This window comes from Phoenix dactylifera, chromosome 17, assembly GCF_051530095.1.
Source record: "Phoenix dactylifera cultivar Ajwa chromosome 17, Ajwa_hap1_PhDact_Kaust_v1.1, whole genome shotgun sequence".
In the NCBI taxonomy this organism is placed as follows: Eukaryota; Viridiplantae; Streptophyta; class Magnoliopsida; order Arecales; family Arecaceae; genus Phoenix; species Phoenix dactylifera.
Genome location: NC_143206.1, coordinates 11,508,823 through 11,522,534, shown reverse-complemented (window position 1 = coordinate 11,522,534; position 13,712 = coordinate 11,508,823). Strand labels below are relative to the sequence as shown.

At 38.0% G+C, this 13,712-nt stretch overlaps 1 protein-coding gene across 1 annotated transcript; it reads left to right on the top strand.

Moving 5' to 3' along the window:
* Positions 1-478: 478 nt before the first annotated feature.
* Positions 479-13,225, top strand: LOC103714679 (hexokinase-3-like). The gene is made up of 9 exons (XM_039132799.3): positions 479-993; positions 3,635-3,785; positions 3,894-4,076; positions 5,891-5,965; positions 8,775-8,930; positions 9,043-9,141; positions 9,225-9,352; positions 11,684-11,765; positions 11,861-13,225. The coding sequence occupies exons 1-9, from the start codon at positions 722-724 to the stop codon at positions 12,212-12,214; spliced, it is 1,500 nt and encodes a 499-aa protein (XP_038988727.1). The 5' UTR covers positions 479-721; the 3' UTR covers positions 12,215-13,225.
* Positions 13,226-13,712: the final 487 nt, after the last annotated feature.

Below are 13,712 nucleotides of genomic sequence, written 5' to 3'. Positions count from 1 at the left end.
GATTTTTCTAAGTTACTGTAGTATAGTTTTTCTTTTGTTAATCTAATACCAACCCATTTGATGAATGAAGGAAGCTTTTCAAAAAAGAATTCATGCAATCCCAGATCCAGTCAAAGCGCTGACGGCCATGTCAGGGAAGCAATGAATGACGTGGCAGAAACGTAAATAAGGTCCATCTCCAGGGGCGAATACCCTCACCGCCGATGCCAAAACGTCCGCCGTTAAAAAGCGCGGCCGTCGCTTTCGGCCCCAACCGACACAAGTCAAACGCCGAGTCCCCATACGCCATTAATTCTCCATCTCAGGGGCAAATCCGTCATTCAATTTCTTTTCAGCAACGAGGCCTCCAGGCACGCACACCACTCAGCTGGACAACGCTACTCTAAAGCAAAAAAAAAAATAAAAATAAAATAAAATAAAATAATAAGAATAATTAAAAAATTTAAAGAAATAAAGCCACCCCTCCCACACCCTTTATTTCTTCCCCTCTCCTATTCTCTACCTTCTCTCCTCTCTGTTCTCTCCTTGCTCTGTTCCATTCGCCTCGGCACTTCGTCGAATACCTCGCCGTCGCCGACGAGCGCCGCGCGTCTTCTCCGATTCCGGAGGTCGCGGGTTTTTCCGGTTTCCTGCCGGTGGAAGGGGGAGCGGGAGAGGGAGTGGCGGTGGGTTCCGGTTGATGGTGTGATCGAGTGGTGGGAGGAGAGGGTGGCGGTGGGGGATGGGGAGGGTGGTGTTTGGGGTGGCGTTGGGTTGCGCGGTGGTGACGTGCGCGATCGCGGCGGTGCTGGTGGGGCGGCGGGCTCGTAGCCAGCGGAAGTGGCGGCGGGCGGTGGAGGTGTTGCGGGAGTTTGAGGACGGGTGCGCGACGTCGATCGGGAGGCTAAAGCAGGTGGTAGATGCCATGGCGGTTGAGATGCACGCCGGGCTCGCGTCCGACGGGGGAAGCAAGCTCAAGATGCTCCTTTCCTTCATCGATAGCCTCCCCAATGGGTATCCCTGCCTTTTCTTGATACTTTTTTGAATATTTTCTTGATATTTCTTTTCCTTTCTGGATGAAGAAAGATCCTGAAGTATTCATTTATGAGGTTGGGAACTGGTTTGGAGTTCTCTGTTATTTCTCTTTTGTATCGCGCTGGTCTGGGGATGTCAACAGAACTGATTTGGGCGTGGTTCATTTTATTTCTGAAGTTGAAAAAGGTGTTCTAATTGATTTGTATGGCTTTCGATGAGGGGTCGAGGTGTATGGGTTCCGTGATCTGTTACATTATATTCTGTCTGCTTGTATCGTTTAGGGTTTATGTTGTTATGCTGAACTTTGGAGCGATTAACAATAGACGGTTTGTGTCATGTACCATATTTCTGGAAAAGACAAAGTTTAAGAGTAATGCTATGCGGCGCTACTCTGTTCACCATCCAACATGGTAGAAGGGGATTGGAGGGATTCCTGGGGGTTGGGCGAATCAGCAGGCTCTCTGTTTGTGCCATGTTGGACGGCAAATATAATGGTGATGAATAGTATTTTTCTACTTTTCGATGCACTGCACTTGCGGACATTATTTTTTAAAATATTTCAGATGGTTTGCTTTTGCTTTGCTGCATATGCGGTTAGCAGTTTCAAAATTAGTTTACTAGTTTCGATTGTCCTAAATGTTGTCTTGATTTAGAAGAAAGCTGGAACTTGATGCACGAGCTGTTTGACTCATCAGGGTTTTGGCGTGGAGTGATTCATGTTGGCTTATTCTGTGTGCTCATTAGTAAAATTATTATTTTTCTTGCTGATTTACCATTCTACATTTGCAATATGGTCAGCCACAGGTTTACCCTATAAAGCCCAGCAACTATAAAAATATGCTCGAGGGTAAAATAACAGAAATGAATGGTTTTGAAACGCCACTCATTGGCTAACCACATCTATTCTAGGTAATTTTGTCTTATTGTGGTTCATGGTCTTCATCATATTGAGCTGTTTGTGAACAACATATTAATCAACTTGGTAGATGTTTATTTTGGGCTGTAGCCTGTAGTTGACAAAGTTTTCAGTTGACATGGATAGTTAGAAAATCATTGGTGGAAGTTGCAATCGTGGTGATGCGAATAGAGATGTCAACAAAGGGGAAGAAAAGGAGTGTTTTTTGTAGGATAGCTTGTCTTGCATTTTTTTTTTTACTTGAGCCTTCATAGATAGGCTATTGATTCATTATTATTCCTAAGAAGTGGAAGTTTTTTAAAAATCATTTTTTATGCCAATGTCTATATTTAAATTTGACTCATTAACTTACAATTTGTGCATTAAGGACTTAAATGAGCATCCTTACTTATGGATCTTGTCATCTTCCTTTACTTGAACTGTGATCAATTTTGTATGTTTCCTTACTCACCAACTAACCTTTTAGGTTTCATTCAAGGCCATTTCTTTTCTAAAATTTTTCTGGCAAAGAATTGCCACTTGTTTGCATCATTAGGTTAACAACATTGTTGCACAAGGCAGCCTGGATAGTGATGGTTTTCATTTGAATAACATAATCTAGTATTCTGTAGATCTTGTTCAACATGTGGAATATATATTTTTCTTAATTTTCAAATTACAACTTCGACTAATATCTGCGCCATCAATTGGCGCCACTACAATGTGAAAACCATGAATACTGAATGTTTATGTAATTTTTAAGGCTAAAGCTGAGGTTTCCTACCCAGCATTAGTACAACGTTTGGGTTTCTAAATTTGACTTTTATGTAATGTTGAAGGTAATAAGGTCACAGATGACTTTACATTCAGAAGGAAAGAAACCAGTATGCTGGTTCAGTGTTGCATTTTTGTTACATCATGCCACTGTGCTAACTTGGTCAGGAAGAAATCTAAACCTATTAGTCTACTCTATATGCTTAATATGTTGAAGGTATTATTCTCTATAATTAATAAAAACTAAAGTAAAATGTTGCAATTTATGGGGGATTATTCATATTAGATTAACACAAATCTTCTTTTGATGTGGATAATTTTTACATTCGATAAAAAAGAAGACCCAACCATGGATATTCATATAAGATACCTTGGTGCTCTGAATATATTTTTGTAGAAAATAAAATAGAACTGTTAGTTTTTGTGTACTTCGACCTTTCTGTTTCAGCTCTTTTAATGGCCGATGATTTTAAGTGGATTGTTCCTGGATGACTCTACAGACATGCATCTTTTGATATCTTGTGATATTCCACTGAAAGAAAAGGGAGCAAATTGTGGAAGGATGCTTGATTCTCTAGTTAGTCATAGAGTTATTGTGGGAGGGGAGGGAGGGGGGAGTTGGTTGTTTGCGGTCACAGGATGGGCCTCTTGCCAAGACTCTAATTTTCATGCGATGTTGAATGTGGATTATTTTGATTCTTTATTTAGCCATAGAGTTTTTGTGGGAGGGGAGGGAGAGGGGAGTTGATTGTTTGGATTCACTGGATGGATCACTTATCAACAAACTACGTTCCATGCAATGCTGTTCAATATGGGTTCTTTCTGGTGTTATTCAAGATGCTGCTTTTCCTTTTTATTTTTAAAATAATGTCTTTTCTTTTCTTTCTCATAAGATTACCTTATATTGATAATAAAAAGTCCTTGTTCTTACATTTGACTTTTTGTAAACAGGAATGAGATTGGCACTTACTATGCTCTTGATCTTGGAGGAACTAATTTTAGAGTATTGCGGGTTCGGCTTGGAGGAAAAGGGTCCATGATCTCGAGTCCCCAAGTTGAACGCCAAGCAATTCCTCGGGAACTCATGAGCGGTACAAGTGAGGTAATTTGGACTTACTAGATTTTCAAACTTTGGGCCTTCTCAGTTTTATTTTTTTATTGTTATATTATATTTGTTATATCCTAGTTAATTTCACTGTCTTTTATGCAGGATCTGTTTGATTTTATTGCAATGAAGCTAAAACAATTTGTTGAACAAGAAGATGATGCTTCTGAGAAAAAACCTGATGAGGAAAAGGTGCTTGGATTTACGTTTTCTTTTCCAATTAGACAGATGTCTGTATCTTCAGGCATTCTTATCAAGTGGACTAAAGGATTTTCAGTCGAAGATGCTGTAAGTTGTTTTTTCTGAATCATTTATTTATTTAAATTGCAACTTGTTGCTGGTGTAATAGTTGCTTAGGTTATAGGTCTACCTTGTATTTTGTTGATCATATTTCTTTGGTAACAGTTTGTATAGTGTGTTCATGGCTCTTTTCTTTTCCTTTTTCAGACAGTTGTACTATATTCATGAACATGAATGATCTTGCTCATGGAGTGAAATTAGATATGTTCTTTTATTTTTTATTAATTAATTGTAGTGCAATATACAAATATAGAGGTATTTTTTGTTGGGTAAATTCGTCATATAATATTTTTAAAAATAGAAATTAAACTAATCTTTAATAGTAAATTGAAAGTTTCAAACTTTTTTGATATATTATTTATCAAACTGAAGGTTCTTCTGGCAAAAAAAGATATGCATCATTAAGATGTGCTATTATTTTTTGCATGAATTACTAAATAAATTAACACGGGTGATGGACTGTTTATTTCCATGATCACAAACACATATACATGTATGTTTTAATTTTGGGTAAAAATTTACATATGTTAATATGCTAACCTTTTCAGCATTTTGTTAATCCATATGTGTGCATCAGTTATGATATATATTAGAGGAAACCTTATTTTAGACTTTTTTCTGTCCCACATGCACTTAATTCCATTTTATTGTACATGTTTTGGGCAAGTACGACTTTATTATGAATATTTAGAGTTCCTCCATTTGCTTCAGTGAGAACTTACAGCAAGCTACAAGAAGTTCCACCATGACTGCAAATCTATTTCATTATAATAAGCTTAATTTGAGGTCTGCATTAGTGTTACATTTGGTATTTTTGTTGCATCTTACACTTCTTTAGAATCTCATGTACATGACACAGTTTTGGGTGTTAATCATGGTCGGTGGAACCGTCCCGAATTGTCTGGTGTTAATCATGGTCGGTGGAACCGTCCCGAATTGTCTGGTTCGGGGCGTCCTAAGCTGTACCAGCGGCGGACCGGGATAGATCCGGTAACGAAAATGGGAATCGGCGACGGAGGGGGAGAAGGAAAAAAGAGAAAAATAGAGAGAGAATGGGGGAGAGGGAAAGGAAGAAGAGAGAGGAAGGCGAAGGCTGGAGAGCCGTCGCGCAAAGGAGGTGGAGGCCAGGGAGCCCCTCATCTGTTTGATGGCTCCTCAGCCCTCCGCCGGCCTCCCCTCTCTTTCTCTTTCTTTTTCTCTCTTCTGTTCTTTCTCTCCCCCGCCTCTTCTACTGTGTCGGTATAGGCCCAGCACGGCACGACATGGGGCCGTATTGACCCGTGCCACCAGGCAACCGGTCCGGAATCCAGTATTATCACTGCAGTCCTTGGAGTTAATACATATGAGTTCATGAAATAATAACTTATATATATTTTTTTTGTTAACTTTTTTTTTTACTTAGTTCTGACTATTTTGATTATTCAGTGAAACTTGCAATCTTTCTGTATAAGTTGTCATCTGATGTTGCTAATTTATTCCCATTGCTTGTTTTAAAAAGATTTCACCAATCACCTGTGTGCAGCTGTTGTTTTGATGATTATTATGTAATTACCTTTTATATTATAGCGAGTCTTTTAACTTTATTAGGATTTTTATTCAGTTATATTATTTAAAATTGCTTGGTTGTAGGATTGTAATTTATGTTTTACATATAGTTTCAGGAACTTATGTGCATGCTTAGGTACATCTTCTGTATATTTGCTTAGGTACAATTTCTAAAATGTCATCTATTGGTCCGGTTCATTGATTTGAGTTAAAATTCACATATGTATAAATTAATAATGCCAAATTTTGTAATCTAGGTTGGAAAGGATGTAGCCCGGTGTTTAGAAGAAGCGATGACCAAAGCAGGACTAAATGTGCGGGTGACAGCATTGGTATGATTTGAGAGTCCTCTGGTTGTTCTAGCTTAAAAAGTTACGCTAAATTGTGGGGATTATCTTCATCATTGCTAAAGTAATTGCTTCCACTTCCTTTTGCAAAAAATGACAAATGCATGTACCTGCTCAAAAAACACATGTACAATAGTTACATATATTCACATGTAATGAAAATACATGTATAAAGCCATGTAAGTATTTCTAGCTTTATAAACTAATATACAATCATATGCTTCCTGTAGAAGAGCCATCAAGTTTTTAAATATCAAAGAACATATTGTTTTAAGCTGTTAGCTGTTTAAAAGATTTTATATAAAGCAATTGCTACTGATATCAACTTAGTTGTTTTGGTTACTTTTATTTTTGAAACATATCACTACTGATATCGACTTAGTTGTTGGGCTTCTAACTTATTTCTCTGTTAATTTTGTACTAAATTGCTCAAAAACATGGAATTTAATTGCAATTATGCTTTAACTGCAATTATTCTTCAATTAGTGTGGGGTTTTTTGTGGCATTTGATATTACCATGTTTTTTTTCTTTTGTTTTTTGTGTAAACATCAGTATCCTATTTTTATGGCTGGTAGTTTGTTCAACGTGTAAGAAACATCTCAGGCTAGATGTTTTGAGGTTTTGGAGTTAAAAATGTCCTTTCAAGTCCTTAGCTTTTATTTTGTAATAGTAAATTTTAAAATAACATTCATCTTACCAGGGTCATTGCGGTTTTTTAGTTTTTTCGGTGCTATGATGGCAAGAGGGAAATGAACATTTACATGAGGTTATAGAAAGCATTTATATTCTCAAAAGGGGATGGAATGCTGCAAAAATGTTATTGTATAGTCATAAGAAGTGAATGAGGGACATGACACTTGCATGCCTTAGAGTAGTAACCCTAGCAAATTAGTGCTGTTATATTGATTTGCTTTCATAGTATGTAGTTAGGAAAAGCCTTACCATTTTCTTCCTCATTCATGGATTAGACCCTTTATCTAATGCTATAGTTCATGGGAACTAGAATGATGATGATGTAGGGGTAGTTTTGGACATCAGTATCTAGCGAGGGTGTGAAACGTAAGGACTCGCAGATTTCTCATGACATCATTGACCAGAAATCACACCTTAACTTCAGGGATCTACTCCTTATCTCTTGTGGAACTTACAGAATCTGAGGCCTTAAGAAACTATGGACATTGTCTTGAAACATAGATGACGTTAAAGCTGCTTCTCACAATGAATTTGAAGACATTGCTGGAGAAAGCAAGCAACCAAAGTAATTAGGATACTAAGATCCAGTACAACTAATAATGATTGTTGGTGAAAGTTCTAAGATTCTGAAATTGTTGGTATTGAGGCAGGACTCCAATATTACTGTGTCATAAAAAAGTTTTGAGCTTGTGAAAGGAGGCTTGTGGGGAGAGTAGAGAGGGGGAGGGGTTTTGGTACCTGCTCTTCCCATTTTCTTCACATAAGAAGTTTCAGTTTCTTCAAGGATCTCATTGCATGCATGCTTCCATCTAATACTCTCTGACATTGAAGTCTCTGTTATGACTGGAAACTTTCTTTCAGGTTCAAAGCTGCAGATCTGGTTTTCCTGTTTTATTGAAAATAAAGTTTGTCGGCTTCATCCTTTACATTGGATCTGTTTGTGATGGTGAAGTAGTACTTGGCTTTCCAAAGGTGTGGACATGCGTCTTAGGTTATATGGGGCAAAGAGATGATGTGTACTTATATCTGGATCTTTTCCATAGGAATGCACAATCTCTTATATACTAGAATAGTGCATCTGCTGACAATAAGATTGGTGATCTGAAGTTTATTTTATAGGCTTGTTATTCTGCTACTAAGAACTTATGGCAGGGAATTTTTTGTGATTTTTCTGGGAAAGAATTATTGATTGGCAGTTCTTCTTGATTGTATCTATGCAGGCCATGGATAATTGTTGTCTTGCTTCTTGAATTAGAAAATAATAGGCAATAGAACTTTAAAAACTGTCGGATGGAGCCGCCTGGAACTAATGTGAGCAACAATCAGTCCCTCTCTATGGCTGACCTATTGCTTTGACTGTAAGAATATCAAAATGTTGGTGATCTCCTTGTGCATGTTACTATAATAGTAACTTTGACCTGTCCAATGGAGGCTTGTGTTTGTGTGAATGTTCTGATCACAGCAATGTTGCCTACTTTATGATGGCTGGTATAAATAATAGGGGACCTATATATGAGAGAAAAAAGGTTAGATCGATTTTCTTTTGGGGGCGCGGGGGGGGGGGGGGGGGGGGGGGGGGGGGTGCAGGGGAGGCACAATTCAATATCTTAGAATAGATGGGAAGAATTCAAATGTCATGTGGTGTTTCATGTATAGTAAGGAAAAAATAGAGATGATATCTGTTATCTGTCCTCAACTGTTCCTAAAATGGTGAGAGGGGTGTAGACTAACACCACTGCATACCATACCATACTAGACCATTGGGCAGCTGAATGCCAAGTCTTGATATGCTGCCAAACCTTGGAGTTTGGATCAATGAAAATTAGAATTATCGCTTTTGGTGGGAGATTACTTGGATATTCTTCAATAGTGGTCTGTCAATTACTAGGATATCATGTGGAATATTTATGGACATTTCTGGCCATCCTTCTACCTATGCTGTTAATGTTGTCCGACTCCGTTAAGATTGAGTGTAATGCATAGTAAATTAAGAATTGTAGTGCATAGTAAATTAAGAATTGTAGTGCATAGTAAATTAAGAATAGTAATGCAATATGTGGCTAAAGCAATTAGTTTTATAAGCTTTATGTCTGTAAGCAGGTGAATGATACTGTGGGCACATTAGCTCTTGCTCACTATTATGATGAGGACACTGTGGCTGCAGTGATTTTTGGAACAGGCACCAATGCCTGCTATGTGGAACGTACTGATGCAATTATCAAGTGTCAAGGCCTGCTTACAAATTCTGGAGGCATGGTATCTTTTGTTTGTAACCTGATATAAAATTACTGCATTGGCAGAATGCCTGTCCCTGTGATGGTTCAGAATATCTGCTTATATGTGTCTATTACATTGCTATGCTGACTAGGTTGTGAACATGGAATGGGGAAATTTCTGGTCGTCACATTTACCCAGAACTTCTTATGATATTGCTCTAGATGATGAGAGCCCGAACTGTAATGATCAGGCAAGATCCTGCTAATGTTTTATAATTTTGCAGTTGCACATTTTTCAGCTGAGAAATATTATGACACACCTTCCTTGCTACAGGGTTTTGAAAAAATGATTTCTGGAATGTATTTGGGTGACATTGCAAGAAGGGTGCTTTATAGGATGGCACAGGAGTCGGATATATTTGGAAATGGCGCATATAATTTATCTATACGCTTTATCTTAAGGTATGTAACTGGTGGTGTGATGTTACATATCATTGACTTCGTGCTGCACAAGATCATGCTTGCAGCTTATTACTCATCTATGACTACACTTTCAGACTAATTGTATTGCTCTTTTGTTTTTTTTTTTGGGTTTCTGTGCTAAATATTTATTTGGTCATTCCAAGAAGAAAATTGTTTGTCAGCATTGCTAAAGTCATTTTATGTTTACCTGCCACTATATTCTTGCATATTTTTTGGTTGCATCCTTAAAAACTTAACATAGAATTCCTTGAACTAGTTCAGCTCACTGTTATTAAGAAACCCCACCTAATCATCCCTATTATTATTCTCCCTTTCTCTGTGATCTCTTTGGCACTACTCTTTGCTTACATGCTTCCATTTAATGCATATTTTGTTTTATGTGGTGTTGTAGTTTTCTTTTTGAGGACCCTTACACCATCTTCTTTTGAAGCCTGTAACATAGGTATCAGGTTATGTTCGTCACTTGCAAGGATGTCAAATCTAAGCAGCTGTTATGATGTCTAGCTGTACGGTCTCTATTACATATACAAGACATTCTCTCAATCTGGTACATGACCTTCAGTCATTAGTATTTAATAGAGCAGTTATTTGTCTAGGTCGAATAGTTAGGCCTTGTTTCTCATCTTCACTTTATGCCTTCCCTGGTGATTGCAAAGACTACCTTCTTTTGATGCTTGAGACCTGCCTCATAGCTGATATTTCTTCCAATGGGAGGCAGAATTTTGTCTTAATGATTGGTCCATAAGCACTAATTAAGGAAATGCCATATTGTTACTTGAGAAGTTCTGAAGTTGTGGCAGTAATGGAGATGAATTCTTATGATTCATGCTGTAAGTGCTATTTCTATTTCAGTCATTTCTGGAGTTTGTTGTTTATGATTCGTGGTATGAGTTTGAAACTTTGAAACTTGAGGTACAATGATCTGGAAGATGCAATGTGCATCATTTGCTAGTATGAGGGTAAATGCATGATATGTGCATGGTAATGGTGCAATGATGATGCTGTCAGGACAATGCTAACCATACCTTACAAGAGGTAAAAACATGTGCACCCGCAACCCCACCCCCCCCCCCCCCCCCCCCCCCCCCCCCCCCCCCCCGCGAAAAAAAAAACCCTTTTTTCTTCTAGTTGTGGTCCAAGGCATGGTATGTGCATGGTAATGATGAAAAAAAATGATTCATGAAGGTCAGAAGAGGTGCAGCGAGAGAGAATTTGTACATGTAATGGGAATGTAAGGTTTTAAAAAATTGTCTTTGTTGAGAAGGATTATAACATTTTGTCCTTAACATGGAAGACTACCTCAGGAAGAAACAACATAGAGTGAGATGATTTGAAGTTCTGTAGAAATGGGTATATAGTTTCTTTAAGTTGTATTGCAGCCTATTTTGGGTGAAAACAGTCGGGGATTATCAGATATACAAAATAGTGTTAGAATTATACTTGTATAATTATATCTGTAAACTGTAATTCCTGTCTTTATCTTATTGACAATGAAGTTCTATTTGTTTGATTATTATGTTTGTGCTTTGACATATTTATAACATTATTTTATGGAACTGTTTTTGGCCTAAATTAAAGAAGCATTACATAGACAATTTGTAATGCATAGCAATGAAAAATTACTTTTCGAAACAAAAATTTGTTCTCCTCATTTTTCATGCTTTTGATGATTTATTTGACTAAACTTTGTAAATCATTTTCAAGCATCTATTGTTTTTGGCTTGAAACATAAATGGATAACTTGGAAAATGAAAAATATTTTGGCTAAAGGCAAGGCAAATATGAGTTCTGAAACTGAACTCTCAAACCTTGAGAAAGAAAAAGTATAACTGAACCTTGAAATTTTTTTTCACTACATTGGATCAGTGGGCAGTATGGTGTTCTTTGTATCAGATTGAAAATTATGCAGATAAGCAGACAGCTACTATTATGTTCTTCAGTCTTGAAGCTGCTGTGCAAGTGTAAAATGTGAATGCAACAACCATGGTCCTGTAGCAATTTCTCTCTAGTCCAACCCCATCTTGCAGTGCATTGCAAGTGCAATGTCAGACCCCTTCACAACAATTAGTGTTGACATAAATGAAGCTAATGCTTATGTTTAGACTATCCAACAAAAGCTTTTTAGAAGTCATGTTTTTTTTTTTTCAAGAATCTGGATTTTACTGATAATGTAAACTAATAATTAATGCATCGTCAGCATGATGCAAGCAAGTTATAAAGATAATAAGATTTTTTTAGTTTATTTCTCATCCAATTTCAATAAATTAAAAAGTTTTTAATCCTCCTCAATTTCCCATCTCAACAATCTAGGACACCCTTGATGGCTGCCATGCATGAGGATGATTCTCCTGACTTGAGAGAAGTAGGAAGAATACTGACAGAAAATCTGCAGGTATTTTTATCAGTTAAATAGTCAATTGTATTCGCTTGCATGCATGCCAATAATTATGTGGTTCGTATCTTTTTCACTGATGGTTGTTATTTCAGATGCCTGATGTCTCATTGAAGGCACGAAGGCTTGTAGTAAGAGTGTGCGATGTAGTTACTCGAAGGGCTGCACGATTAGCTGCTGCAGGTATTGTTGGAATATTGAAGAAAATAGGACGAGATGGGAGTGGTGGAGTTGCAAGTGGAAGAACTAAAGGCAGACCAAGGAGAACAGTCGTTGCGATTGAGGGAGGTCTTTATGCTAATTACTCAATGTTCAGGGAGTATCTAAATGAAGCTGTTGCTGAGATCTTGGGTGAGGAGGTTGCCCAAAATGTCGTTCTCAGGGTTACAGAGGATGGATCAGGAATAGGAGCTGCTCTCCTTGCAGCGGCTTATTCATCAAATCGATAAAGATTTTCACAAATGTGAATTGTATCCTACTGTGCAAATGTAAAAAAAAAGAAAAAAAAAAGAAAAAAAAAAAGAAAAAAAAAGCTTCATATTATATAAAGTTGGTGTTGTGCAGTATTGTGCAGTATCTCCTGGCCTCTTGTAGCTTTCTGCATGGCTGTGGGCTGACTTTACGTTTGTGCATTTTGCTTTGTGACGTCAAGGCCCACTCCCATCTGAGATGGCCTACTTTTGAGGTCAGGTTAGCGAGAGCCTGATGTAATGTGGGCGTCCAAGTCAAAAGCTCAACAAGCCCTGGGAATTGGGAATCGAACATTACTGCTAGGTTGGTGAAAGGCACGTTTGCTGCAGTTTTGGCTGTACGTTTTCGTTCTTGGGAACATGGTGGGGCCTATATCATCCCCCTTTTTTGTTTATTTTTGTGATTCTATTGGCGATAAAGGAATACATTAACCATTCAGCACTAGCTTTTAGAAGAGCTTGAAACCCAGTTTCTGCCAGAGGAGTGGATTCTGGCTACGCAAGCAGGTCAATCTTCAGGGCCCTGGCCTCTTCAGGTACATCCGCAGACAAAAACCTAAAATCCCATAAACCTTGCAGAATTATCCTACTTTTTTTCCTGCTGCCTTGTGGATAGAAATGATGGCCGACTATTTGGATCTCCAGAGGCCTAATTGGCATCCGCTTGTCCTTAACAGAGAACTTGGACATCTTGCGGCAGGAGATCTTTCAGTTCCTCAGGTGTTGGAATTGGTACAGGAGATTATCAGCACAGGAGAATGAGGAGCTTGTGAGATTGTCTCGGATATGGAGATAGAAGAGGCCTTTCAAGCTATGCTGGAGAATGAAGCATTGGGACCCCATGGCTTTCCTCCATTCTTCTTCAAAGAGTTTTAGTTTACTATTTAGAAAGAAAATTGACTTATTGTAAAGTAATTCTTCTCCACCAAAGTTATGCCACAAATTTGGAAAGAGACTTGCATTATTTATTGCCCCAGAGAGCGGATGCGGCGGCGGAGCCATCATTCTTGACCGATTAGCGTATATGTACACATAAAATTGTTGCAGAATTATAAAATTGTGGCAGAAATTCTGGTATATCAAGCAATCTTTCTTTGCTATACAGATCAATGACTCTCCCCCCACTGAATATTTCCAATCCATCATGGGATTATGTCAAGGTTGTCCTCTTTCTCTCTGTCTTTTTATTATCTGTGCAGATGCTTTATTCCATTTGCTGATAGAGGAAATCTGCAATCACACCCTAACGGTCTATCAACCTAGCCCATTAGCTCTTTCGATCCCTCATTTACTTTTTATGGATGATTCTATGTTGGTTGCTCGTACCACAATGACCAATACAATGACTTTGAGAGATATTGTATGACTTGGGGTTAACTTGTAGAAGTTTACGATGAAATTTAGCCGGAAAATCAAGACAATTTAGAGGCAGGGAATAAGAGCTATATGGGCATTGTTAAATGTGTTAGTACATGCC